General features: G+C 35.6%; 1 protein-coding gene across 1 annotated transcript in view; it reads left to right on the forward strand.

Moving 5' to 3' along the window:
* Positions 1 to 4449: 4449 nt before the first annotated feature.
* LOC118262972 (potassium voltage-gated channel protein Shaker) overlaps positions 4450 to 13606 on the forward strand; it is a 347989-nt gene continuing 338832 nt past the window's right edge. Inside the window, exon 1 of the mRNA XM_035574773.2 lies at positions 4450 to 4738. Coding sequence (XP_035430666.1) covers positions 4644 to 4738 — 95 coding nt within the window. The 5' untranslated portion in view covers positions 4450 to 4643. The remainder of the gene's footprint in view (positions 4739 to 13606) is intronic.

Genomic DNA, 13606 nt, shown 5'->3' on the forward strand with positions numbered 1-13606 from the left:
TAGCTAAACTATACTAAAAAAAATATTACATGCGGTTTTGTTAGTTGGTTTCAAAAATATTCCCATAGACATCGAAAATTTTGTCTCTGAAGAACTACCCAAATAGTATTTATTACTTTAATTTTCATTATATTTATTGTGTCTGCTACCAACTCCACCACCACAATACTATTACCGCAGACAACACTACAAACTTCATCACCATCACACCTGATGTCACTCCCACTTCCTACATAAAACGGTAGAAGTGGGATTGACAGAGATTGGCAGTTGTCAGTAGTGGTAGTTCACTATAACTACCACAAACACCACCAACATGACCGACACTATAAAACCTGTATCACTTCCACCATGAACTAAAAACCACAGTTTGCTCACGCATATTAATAACTTAAACAGTACATTCAATCTGTGTTTCACCTACCGATAAAATATTTATTATATCTTTGTCGGAAGGGAAATGGATTCTGAATGTAACTGCACTTCATCAGACGTCGTGTGACGACCGTAGGATTAAAACTAGTGGAATCAAAGTTGAGCATGTTAGTAATTTAAAAATAATTTAATGATACAAACCCTTTCACCGATATTACGTAGATTATGCAAACAAAATATAAAAACACTTAATTGAATAAGTATTATAATTCTGTAACAAATTCATTTATTTAGATATTTTCTTAATGTATGTGCTGTATACGGGTGATTTGCCACCGGAGATGTGCTATGTAACCATGCTACAAAGATGTAATAGCTAACCTGTGAAACTATGTGACCGATTTCACCGATACCAAGCTAAGTAACTTTACTAGTAAGATATGCTATGAAGTTGCGCTGTTGCAAAGTAGCGGTACGAGGAAGATGCGCAGTTTGAGTAAGCAATGTGTCGATAGTAGGGTAACCTTCCATAGCACGTATCTTTCCATATATAAAAATAGCTTAGCTGAATCCATTTCCACTAGTGCTAAGCTATGTGAACCGATAAATAAGATTGGATTCACAGCAATGTAGCGTAGAACATCTCTGGTATCAAAAGCACCTTACACCCTTTGTAAAAAAAATAGAAAGTAACATCCCTATGTCTGCCTGGCGTCACCGAAAACTTATGCAGTATATTCAATACCCGATTCCCCCTTTGATAAAATATTTATCATATCTTTGTCGGAGGAGAAACGGATTCTGAATGTAACTGCACATCATCGGACGTCGTGGGACGACCGCAGGATTACAACTAACGGAAAATGAAATGGAAGCGAAGATTGTCACTATATTTTTTTTTGCAGGTTTGTCCGTTCTTGAATGATAATTAGTTAAAGTGCACAATATAAAATTATAATTGTATGTTATTTCCCGAAGGAGTAAGCAAAATAGTACTATATTTATGTTAACGAAAATTATTGAAATTTTCTTTTTTTCCTTCATTATTATATCTGGAAAATGTGTATTTATGCATTAAATAGAAATTAAAGTAATAAATAGTATTCTTCTACATTTTATTTATTGTTTGCCACCACACTAACACCACGCTACTATTACCATAAACGACACTAGAAACTTCATCACCATCACAACCAATGTCAGTCCCACATACCACATGAAATGGTAGAAGTTGGATTGACAGCGATTGATAGGTGTTAGTAGTGGTTGTTCACTACAACTACCACAACCACCACCTTTGACATGACCGCCACTACAAAACCTCCACCACTAACTAAAAACCACAGTTTAGGCACGTATATTAATGGAGAAAAGCCGCGTGCGCATACAGCGCACGCTGCTCATGGTGACAACATGTCTATGAATCTACACGAAACGTTCCTATTAAAATTATAAAACAAAAGTGTATATAAGTGAAGGAGAGCTATGCTTCGGCACGAATGGGCCGGTTCCACCGGAGTGATACTACGGCCTCACAGTAAAATGACGTGAAACAATGCTCCCGTTATGTGATTGAGGTTTCCGGAGGCCCAATAACCCCCACTCCCAATCTTCCCAACCGATTCCTCAACAACCCTTTAATTCATAATCTTGAAGGTTATGATTGTTATAAATTCATAACCCCCAAAAAGCCGGCAATGCACTTGTAACGTCTCTGGTGCTCCGGGATCGGGTGCCTACAGGCAGCGGTGATTGCTTACCATCAGGTGATCTACCTACTTATCTACCGGCTTATAACATAAAAAACAAAAATTTTAGAATTAACGATAAACCATAAAAGAAAGAAAATCTTTAAATTGAATATTGACTTACTGACTTATGTATGACTGTTATCACTTACAGTTACATAAATATACCTATATTTAGACTTATCCGTCAGTTTCAAGGACTAGGGGACGAATGTCCTGCGACACGTGTCGTCAGCGACGTTGGATGAAGTAGCGCGACGACGCAACGTTGCTAGGATACAATACATGTCGTGGGACATTTCGACACCAGCAATTTATACTACGCTAACTCGAAATTTGGAAAAAACTTTTTTTATGCCAAGTTGCTTAAAATGTGTGTTTACATACGTCATAAAAAAGTTGAGAAGGAATATGCAAAAATAAGAAAGTTACAAATCTTATAAAACGCTAAGTAAAGGTACTTTTTGAAATCACTCGATTTATATTACGCCAACTATTATTAGCGGAGTGTGCGCGGGGATCACTTTGGTCAAAATCTGTGCAACACTGCGCTAACTCATAGTTATCGTAGTTTAGTGCGTTCGTGTGTATACTTGTTCGTTTGTAAAATGAACGACTTAGCGACTTTTACTAAGTAAATACTTATGTGTTAACGTATTAATTAGTTTATTAATGGTTAAAACGCTGATTATTCTTTTTGTAAGTAAGTACATGTTCTTTATAAAAATATTGAAATATGCATCAGATGATTGATCATGCACTACGACGTCCCGTACTACACTACGCTAACATAAGTTAGACGTGTATAAGATGTAATTTTTTTTGATGAATTACGTTTATATACGGCTAACTTGCGCTAAATCAAAAAATAGAAATAATTAAGGAAACATAAATATGAGATATTACAATGAATAAATTAAATATTAAGCATACCAAATTTCAAAAAAGTATCTTAATTAATGTAAAAGTTATCACGTTTTTCCCTTTAAACGCCTCTACTGTAAAGTACGCTTTTTGAGTTAGCGCAGTATAAATTGCTGGTGTCGATTTGTCCCCTAGTGTATCCTTGGCTTTATAATAACAGCATATTATATGTGTATATGTATAACTATTTTATTGCATACATATCGTCACGCCTTTAGTCCCCGAAGGGGTAGGCAGAGGTACATATTATGGCACGTAATGCCACTGTGTACACCCACTTTTCACAATTTATCTTGTAAGTCCCGTGTAATAGGTGGTGAGCATATTGCCATATACCGGGCACATTTCCAGACTCCGTGAGAAATTTTTCGAAAAACCGAAAAAAGCCCAGCAATACTTCGCCCGACCCGGGAATCGAACCCGTGACCGCTTGTCGCACTTGCAACCACTCGGCCAACGAGGCAGTCAATTGTTATTGCAATACTAAATTATTAAACTCCTCAATATAAGTGTGTCTACCTATCTCTACACTCTATACTATCATCATAATGATGTATAGCACCTTATTATAATTTAAAACTAAAACAAAGATTTTTTAAAAAATAAAATTACTATTCTATTAGACAGACGTCAAAGTACTCGTCCACGTCACTGTCATTGGGAACGTTCCTAGAAGACTGGCCGCAATGCTTTATCTTCTGACCGAGGAAATAGCCAGCCTTTGGGTCACGTGTCATGTCGAGTCGATAGTTATAAGGTTAATTTATATCAAAGAATGCTTCTATCTATTACTATTAAAGATGGAAGATGAAAGATGGTGACGAAATTAAATGTATCACTCTGCCTAAATGACATGACACAACATGCCTAAACATTTATATAAAAGTCAGAAAAAAACTTCCGATAGCAAGATTTTCACGATCAATTTAATGAAGTTCGTGAATGAGTAAAAAATTTGAACAATGTAAACATTCGTAAACATTCTCAATCAAAACGTTAAACAACATTCAGTGTTCTTTCAATTCAAATTAATTCTCTTAAGCACGTAAACTAGCTACTAAACGATTTTGGATCAAATCCATTGTAATTTATTTGCAGCGTAAACCCGTAATCCAATTTCATATCACAACATATGATAGTTATTTAGTCCCGACATTGACCTAATGCGAGACGTCTGACGCTTAAACTGCGATAGTTAAAGATATAATTATCCCCATCCACTGCAGACCACCGTTAACGATACAAAACATTCGATAATTGTCCACTTATAAAACCGAGAGTTTTTGTAATTACGCAAATCTGTAGAGAACTGTCCAGTGTAAAAATAAAACTCAGCAGTCACACACTGTGGTAGGACGCGCACCGTCAGCCAGGAATACTTTACGTATTCCGAAAATATTTTAAAATAACGTCTGCTAGAGAGCGCTCGTCGGCTCGGTAGACGCTCCAGCAAAAAAGAATACGCGGAACGATATAAACAAACGCGAATTAAACAAGTGTTGTGGTCGCTTTGTTACTTAAATTTGTGGTGAAAATTGTTCTGTGATGTAACCATGGTGTGAGTGGTCTGAGTGTAAGTGAGTGTCATCAGTTACCATGTTCGCTGGCGGAGGAGCCGGCTTCCAGAAGCAGTCAAAGCCACCGTGGGAAAGTACCAACACCAGTTCTGGAGCCGATATCCCCTACAATCGGTATGTCTAGCTATAAATTTACACAAGTCCCATGAAATCAGATGATCACAGAAATCAGTGAATGTTGTTTTATTTATAATACTTACTATAGGTTAATCCGAACGTACCTATATCTTGTTTTCATTTTTTTATTTCTATATATTCCTTGATAATGCGGTGTAGTTTTGAGGTTAGGAAGCGAATTCAATACAATTTTACGTGTAATATATGTAGGTTCGACGAATTATTGTTTATCAGGTGAACTGGTTACATACGTAAATCGGTAAAATTATGGGTTCAACGTTGGTTTAAAAGAATTTGTTTGGTAAAATTACATACATTAGAGAAACTAGTTTAAAAATGTGATGTTTTTATTATTTTAAACTACATACATACAAGCCATAACTCAAGTGTCAGCTCTCTGACTTTTATTATATTGTAGTTTTAAATAAGATAAACAAAGGTCGCTTCAAACCGGCTGATGTAAGTATCATTGAGGAAGGTCCATGTTTGGCTGTGAGTGGTTAGCTAGGGTTTACATGATGATACATTTTTTTTTATTTATTTATCTCACATAATTTGGTTACAAAGTGTCCCTACTTTACCTTTTGAGTGCAATACTCTAAAAATAACACTAGACGCGCTGTAGCCGTGCCATTTAAAAATAATAAACATAACATACACGTATAGGTGAAGACTGTACGCTTTCAGTACTTGTTGTCAGTCATGTTTAACACATCACTGTCAATGAACTTTTTTCTCAGTATTAGATACAGGATGATTTTTCAAATACCATATTTTTATGGTACGTCAGTATTAGATTGATTTTTTTAAACACCATATGTTTTATGATATAATCCGGTAAACAAGCTGACGGATTACCTGATGAATGTATTTATCGCCGCCGCCCATGTACACCCGAAACACTGGAGGGGTTACAAGTGCGTTGCCGGCCTTTTGTGGATTAGGAATTTATGGATTATTGGGGGATCGGGGATTGAGAAGAGGGCAATTGGGCCTCCTATATTCCTAAGTATAACAATAATCGCTGTCCATTCAGCTGTATGTTACTTCTTAATAATGTACCTTTCTAGTAATAAAATAAAGATCAATATTGGTTCAGTAATTTGGGATTTTTTAAGATGCAAAAATGTATTCCCATCTCACTTTTGCCAGAGACTTCACACGCGTAAAGAGGTGATTTCCGTTTTAGTGGGAATTTAGGAAATTCTCGCTTAGTGCTCCCCTACACTCCTAAGAAATATACGTGTAGAGTTCCAGATTCCAAGATCCAGTGGTTTTGACTGTGCGTTGTCAGTCAGTCAGTCAATCAGTAACGGAAAAGTGTTATAATAAACAGATTAAGATTATAACATAATATCATTTATTAAAAGTGGAAAAGCTATGCTTCAGCTCGAATGGGCCGGCTCGATCGGAGTGATACCACGGCCTCACAGAAAACCGACGTGAAACAACGCTTGCGTTGTGTGAGTAAGGTTACCGGAGGCCCAATTACCTTCTCGATCCCCGAATTCCCAACAACCATTTTATTCCTAAGCCCCAAAGGCCCGCAACGCACTCGTAACGCCACTGGTGTTTCGTGTGTCCTTGGGGGGCGACGACTGCTTATCATCAGGTGATTCGTCCGCTCGGCTTATACCATAAAAAATCAGTACAAAAGTATAGATAATGAAAATTAAGTTGGTGAATAAGACAGAATGTAAGGCATCCCTAATATTAATTGAATTACAATCGGTGAACAGTCTAATTGAATTAGGTATTTATGAATACCTACATTGTCAGAATAATTATATTTATAAGATTACCTGCCTTCATACTGTCTGTATTGTCTGTCTTATATGTTGTGACCTTGTAAATTATTTTAATTAGGTTTCTAGCAAAGAAGATTCAGGAGAAATTCAAGAGAAAACCAAGAATACAGGGAAAATCATTGGTGGCGTAACGGAGTACACCGGGTTTGTTAGTTAAGTATATAATAATAATTAAAAACAATGTTAATGTTTAGAATAAACATATATTTTATTTGTCATTTTTAAAATAAATATGTACTAATTAACAATACTATTTATTATTACTCATTAGTCCTTAAATTGCGTGCTCGACAGGGTCCTTAATTGTTACCCACGTATTATATGTTGTATAAGAAATATATTAAGCAAAGCAATAAAGAATTTGAATAAATGGATCTGTACTTTTTTTCTTTTTCTTTTTACGTGGCCCCTACACTACACTAGGATTTTTTCATTTGTCGTGGGTGCGATAACAAACATACAACTACACATACACATTATACTCAGACCCAGAACAACAATTTGTGGATTAAACAAAGAGTTGTTCCGTGCGGCAATCGAACCTGCTGCCCATTGCGCGGCAGCCGGCAGTCCAGCCACTTATATTATAATCGGAGCTGCGGACAACGTAACAAGGTTACCGGGGCTCTGGCTCAAAGCAGGAGAAGGAACGAGGTGGTTTTTAGTCAGTAAGAGTCTGACAATCCCTTCCTCTTCACCCAAGGCGGGAGAAGTCATTGGATGATTTTTACACATCAAAAAAAATTACAACTAGAATTTAATTCGGTATCTATTAAAATAAAAATATTAAATGTATTTTTGATTGTAACATTAACCATACACACTGGATCAACATACTAATGAACAAATTTACCTGCTCCAACAAAAGGTATCTTCTTTTTCATTTGCATCTCGTGTAGGTGTCAGCTAATGTAGCCCAAACACGACGGTTACGAGTCACGGCGCTGATTCTCATCACTAGCCAGTCGTATGCAACAGGGATGATGACTGAGTCAAAAATAAATTATTACAACTTTTCAATACAATCAAACATTCAAAATTATCACACTCTTATTCATAAATTTGATGAACTACTTAATTTTCGTAGCTAAACTAGAAATAAGTTTGCTATTTGACGTAAAAATCTGATGACGTCATAATAGAGTATTTCATACAAAGTTCATAGAAAATATCATTTCGAAAAAAGTATTGAATTTGACTAGTAGAAAACTAGCGTATTCAGCAAACATAATAATTCAACCACAGTGACGTTATACGTAGGAACACTAATTGAGAAAATTGAATGAAATATTTAACACCACTCTTACCACCCACTCTTAGAGGACAGGATAAGTTGTAAGAGGACAACTTATCCTCTTTCCGTGAATGCCGTAAAAGCCGACTAATGTACTGCAAACCAGACAGAAGCGCTGTCTAAAAAATCTAAAACTTTTAAACAGTAATCGCCAATCCGATTGTCAAGCGTTGAGATTACCAACTGATCGCAATCTATTCAAAGTCTATTGATCAATAGAATAATTTGCTAATCAAGTCATTAGTTAATCAATCTGTCAGAGTTTAGCTGATTGAACTGTGATATACACATAACTAGCGTCATCCCGTTGCATTACAATGAAACATTTGATTAAAGAAAACTATTATACCTACTCTAAAAGAATTCATGAAGGATAAATAGACTTTATGATACATAGACTTGACTTACGCTAAAAAATAAATTACTTTTAATATCTTACCGCAGTACTTACCAATCGTTAACGAAACAATGAAAGAAAGAATTATAAAAAGGGTACAAAACAGCACTTTTACGCGACAAAATTATTATAAAAAACAAAAAATGTGGATAAGGTCGATATTTCCTAACGGATTACGGTACTTTATCTAAGAAGAAATGCCAAAACAAACTCAGAGGTCGTTGTTTCTTTTAAAGTCCAAGTTCTAAGGAATAGTTTAAATAATCATTAAATGTCTCTAAGTACGGCAGTTAAAAAATTGTCACACGTATACCTATAAATAATGCAATATTAATAAGTTTCAATATGAAATAAGTTACAAATGTGTTACCTAAAACTAAATAAAATATATAACTGGAAAGGTAATATAATAATGATAAACTTTATATTTTTAATACTACATAAAGACAGATTAAATAGAACATCCATATTACAAGTAATAAAAGTACCTAATACATAATTATGTTCTATTTTTTGAAACGACATTCTAATCAATATAATATCATCATAATAACAAACCACCTTCCTCTTTTCTACTAATTTTAAATGACACGACACTGTCCTAAGTTGTTACTTAAAATTGTATTTCTTACCACCTGTATAACTACGCATTATGGATACAATAAATACTTGAATACTTACATACAAAACTCACGGCTGTCTCCTGTGGGGGTAGACAGACACAATGGAACGCCAATCACTACTAATCTCACATACTTCATTCGCTTCATCAACTTAAATACGTGACGTAATAAAACCTCAAACCCCATCGTCTAGCAGTGGCAGCAGAGTTCTGTACATTTTGTCACCACCCCTCCCACAAGAGTAGACAAAGCACTACATGTTTAACAAATAAATCTGATCCTTTTAAACTGCTATCTCCAAGCGAAGATTATCGCAAACCTTCATATATGTAGAAGCAACTAGTAATATAGCAATCCCGCAACCATAGATATACTGTATTTAATATTCCTGCAACCATAGCGCCATCTAGTGTCTGTTAAATCAAAAACTCCTATTCTGCAAAAATAAGTTTCCAAGACTCGACTTCAGATAGATTTTTGATTAAATTGTGACCTACACATTTAGAATATATTTAAACATCGAGCCAAGCCAAGTTTATGTTAAATAAATAAATAAAATTATTTTGTAAAATATAGTCTATGTTTACCTACGTGAGTTATTTATTTTATGAAAGAAAAATAAATAAAGATCAGACGAGTTCAGTATTTTTTAATTAACTGCTTAAGATAGGAAAACCGACACAACCACTTTTAACTCACGCTTTTGTACCATAAAATAACCAGTAACCACCTAAGACCTATTCAAATCCTTGTACATATACGTTTTTTATACGTATTAATGTATGAGGACTTCCTCGTAGGCATATTTCACACATCACACAGCGTTGGTAAAATCCACCACACAATTTCACAGCACAGCGAGGCATCTTCACATGAAACATTTTCACAGCATAGCTAGACATTTATCCGGAGCTGTGGACTACCTAGCGGACTTACCGAGGCTCCGGCTCGAAAAGCAGGATTAGGAACGGGGTGGTTTTTGGTCAGTAAGAGTCTGACACTCGCTCTCGCCTCGCCTAAAGCAGGAGAAGTCAATGGATGATTTTCCCCACTGAAAAAAAAGTTCTACATATTCGTCTACAACAATGGTATTACAAGTAATTACTAATCGTTAGTCTCATCATCAAAGTGGCCAAGCACAATCTGCTGGCTACACGTAGATAATAATTATGTCAAACTGCTTAATGTAAAGAAGGTCTATAGTCCAGTAATAAAAATATTTTACAAGTTCTAAAAATTCTTCTACGATTCCCTAACGCCACCTCGTGAGTAGAAAATAAATTATAGGACTAGTCACGGAGGTATAAGTTAAGATAGAATGAAAATAAGCTTCATATATCTATCTCACTCCTTGTGGGTATACACTCTCTTTCCAAGCAATGTAATAATATTGTTTTCCAGTGGCTTTCAATGATATTTATAAATGATTGACTCCGGTACAGCTTTGGCATGACTCTTCCTACTTCAGTGTAACTTTGAATAAAAATGTAACTTCATAAACATATCCATTATAAGTAATGAATAGTTTACACTAAAATGAGAAGTCAGCCAACAAAGAGTGAGACAGACATACTTCAGCTTTATCCACCTTCATGTTAATACAGTTCATACCGCACTAGTGACATCTCGTGAGTGTAAATCAAAACTCCGCACATTACCCGTACAACTGTTACCACTACACTTTATTTCAGCGCCATCTCACGGAGGGTTGAGGAAACACATGAACGATATAACTCAAACCACAAACACGACACGAGCCCTTAGTAACAGTTCCATTTTTCACCGACAGACGGCGGCGGTTAAGATATAGAGAAAATTATACCAACAATATTTTATTTTACTCAATAGGTAGGTAATATAATTTCATAATCACTCGAGAATAACAAATAATGAAATGACTATAAGGTTTAATTTTATCTGGCCGTAATCGTTATACTTTCGAGGAAATGTGACATAATCTTCCTTTACGTGGATGGGACTAGGTTAGGCACGAGATCTGAATAACAATGAACTTTTGGAAGCGAGGGTGGGTTGAGAAGTAGGAGTTAGCAGAAAATTTTATTTTAAATTCCAGCTACGATTCTGTTTACCGAAACGTCGCTATGTAGTTTTGCAGAGAGATCTTTTGATTTCTGTGCCTCGATTAACTTTATTTAGTTATACTCAGTTGTTCAATGTTACTGCATAACAAATCTAGATAGGTATCTGACCAGTGACCATTATCCATGAATATGTTTAAATGTAGGATTTAGTGGAGCTCTTAAGTCATATTATAATACGGTACTATTTTATAAGTACTCGAATAGTTGGGAGTTTATTTTGCATAAACTGTATGTAGTGCTTGCAGTAACAAAATATCTGCCTATGTTAGCTGTGCATTATACACTACATTATATACATTGCCACACACTAGATTTTTTTCCTGTGTCGTGGGTGCGTTTACAAACATACGATTTCACATACACATGACACCCAGACCTAGAACAACATTAGTGGATCACAGAAAATCTTTGTCAATCATGTAAAATAAGACTACGATTATTTTTTTACATCCAGATGCATTACCTGCCTAACCTTCATACCTTACCATCTAAGGATAAACGGCGTGATGATATTTATTTCTTTACAGGTGTCGAGCAGTTCTGTACATAATATTTGTCTCTTGCTTTGTTTACATAATACGTAATAATGTCGGTAAAACATTTACTTAAGTCTAGACCAGAACATGCTATTAGCACTTTAGCACAAAGATAAAATACTGTCCCATCAATTATCATGTTGCGTAAGTTGAAGGTTGAGCTATACTAACATTTCATTGATCCGGAGCTGCGGACTATCTAGCGGGTTTACCGGGCCTCCGGCTTGAAAATCAGGAGAAGGAACGGGGTGGTTTTTAGTCAGTAAGAGTCTGACACTCCCTCTCGCCTCGCCCAAGGCGGGAGAAGTCATTGGATGATTCTCCCCGCTCAAAAAAAAAAACTAACATTTCATATAGGTACATTATTGGAACTTTTACTGTAACATAAATGTGTTTATACCTCTACTAATGCGATTACCTATATATTAATGTGACTGTGTATATTAATGCGAATTATAATTGCGAAAGTTTGTGTTCGTTAATTAATTTGTTTGTTTGTTACTCTTTCATACAAAACCTGCTTTTTTAAGAGATTGGGATGTTTGAAACAGGGGTAGATTATGGTCTGGAATAACACAGGCTACATTATATCCCACGGGATCGAGCGTCTAACCGCTTGCTAGTTCCCACCCCCTACCTATGTTGCAACGATTAGCTCTGTACATTACAATACTCACGTTATAGGAGTGATCCCATTACAAATCATCGCAATTTTAAATCATAACCATTTTATTTGAGGGTTGTAAATCATTAGTCTAGAATTTGGATCATTAATACGGTAATAATTGTAGTATTTTCATAACAATAGGAGATACAAACTAGTGAAAAAGTGTTCAATTGTTATATGAGCACCTGCACTTGCATGACGTACAATATGTTTAATTTTTATAGACTACAGTACTAGAAATATGTCCTACTTTTAGTATGTAGTAGTTAGTAGTCCATGTTTCATTTAAACAGTACATGTTAACAGGCAATTATTGTAACAACTTCACAATCTTGGATAGCCTTCGAAAGCTTGTTGGGGCTGGGCAAGGATCGTGACTGAAGGGCGCTGGTGTTGGGGGGAGGCTATGCGACACTATTCAACACGCAGTATGTAACAGTTTAGTGTAACATATATTATTTATTAGTTTTTAAAAAGCCGTGATTTTTCTAATTACAAAAAATTTGTTATCAACAATCTTTGACAATCTATTGTTAGATAATGAATCTCTTCTTGGTATATAGGAATGGCTTTTCCAAGCTTAACAGACGGGTGAGAAATGGGAGTTTGAAAAATGTTTTATTATAAACCGTTGCTAACTGGTTTTCTTACGACACGTTGTACGATAGCAGAGATGGCAGTGTTAACTTATAAAAGATTCCTTTAAATTGAAATTTTTAGAACTATCAACTATCACTAAGTAGTCCAGAACAGTAATGAAGTGTTGATAATTCTTTGAAAGACAAAAAGCACCGTGAGAGATTAGAAAAAATACTGTACAAGACTGCACGATTGGTGAGGTGTCTGGGCTACCGGCTGCTGCGCAACATGTAGCACGGTTCCGGAACAACTCCATGTGAGACCCACAAATTGTTTTGTCAGCTCTGGGTGTCGTGTGTATGTGAACTTATGTTTTTAAACGCACCCACGATACAGGAGAAAATCCTATTGTGGGGCAACGTTTCAAAGTTTCACTCTTTCAAACACAAAGTACATTATGATCAAAAGCGATCATTGATATGCGAGATCATACATAATAACATTAACGGCACAAACAACAAGTGTCTTCCGCAAGTAAACTACATGTTGCATAATTAAAGTAGCTGGTATAATATCTAACTTCAACTATAGCAGTTGGCTCGATTGTGTTCCGTGGTTGTACAGAATTACCCGAACAAAGACGATATCGCAGGCAGGTGACCCCGACTACCGCCAAAAAGTCAAGGCTAGAGGTTACTCGTATTAGCGAACTTTATATTTGAATTTTAATGCTTTCGAATTTAATTGTATTCGCTTGCGTCTTCGTCTACGTGGAGAAGTGAATTTAGGTGGACATTTTTTTTTTATTTTACTGACGTTTGCAATGTATGTTCTATAAGTACTTGTATTTTTTTAGTAT

Source organism: Spodoptera frugiperda, chromosome 25 (assembly GCF_023101765.2).
Source record: "Spodoptera frugiperda isolate SF20-4 chromosome 25, AGI-APGP_CSIRO_Sfru_2.0, whole genome shotgun sequence".
NCBI classification, from domain to species: Eukaryota; Metazoa; Arthropoda; class Insecta; order Lepidoptera; family Noctuidae; genus Spodoptera; species Spodoptera frugiperda.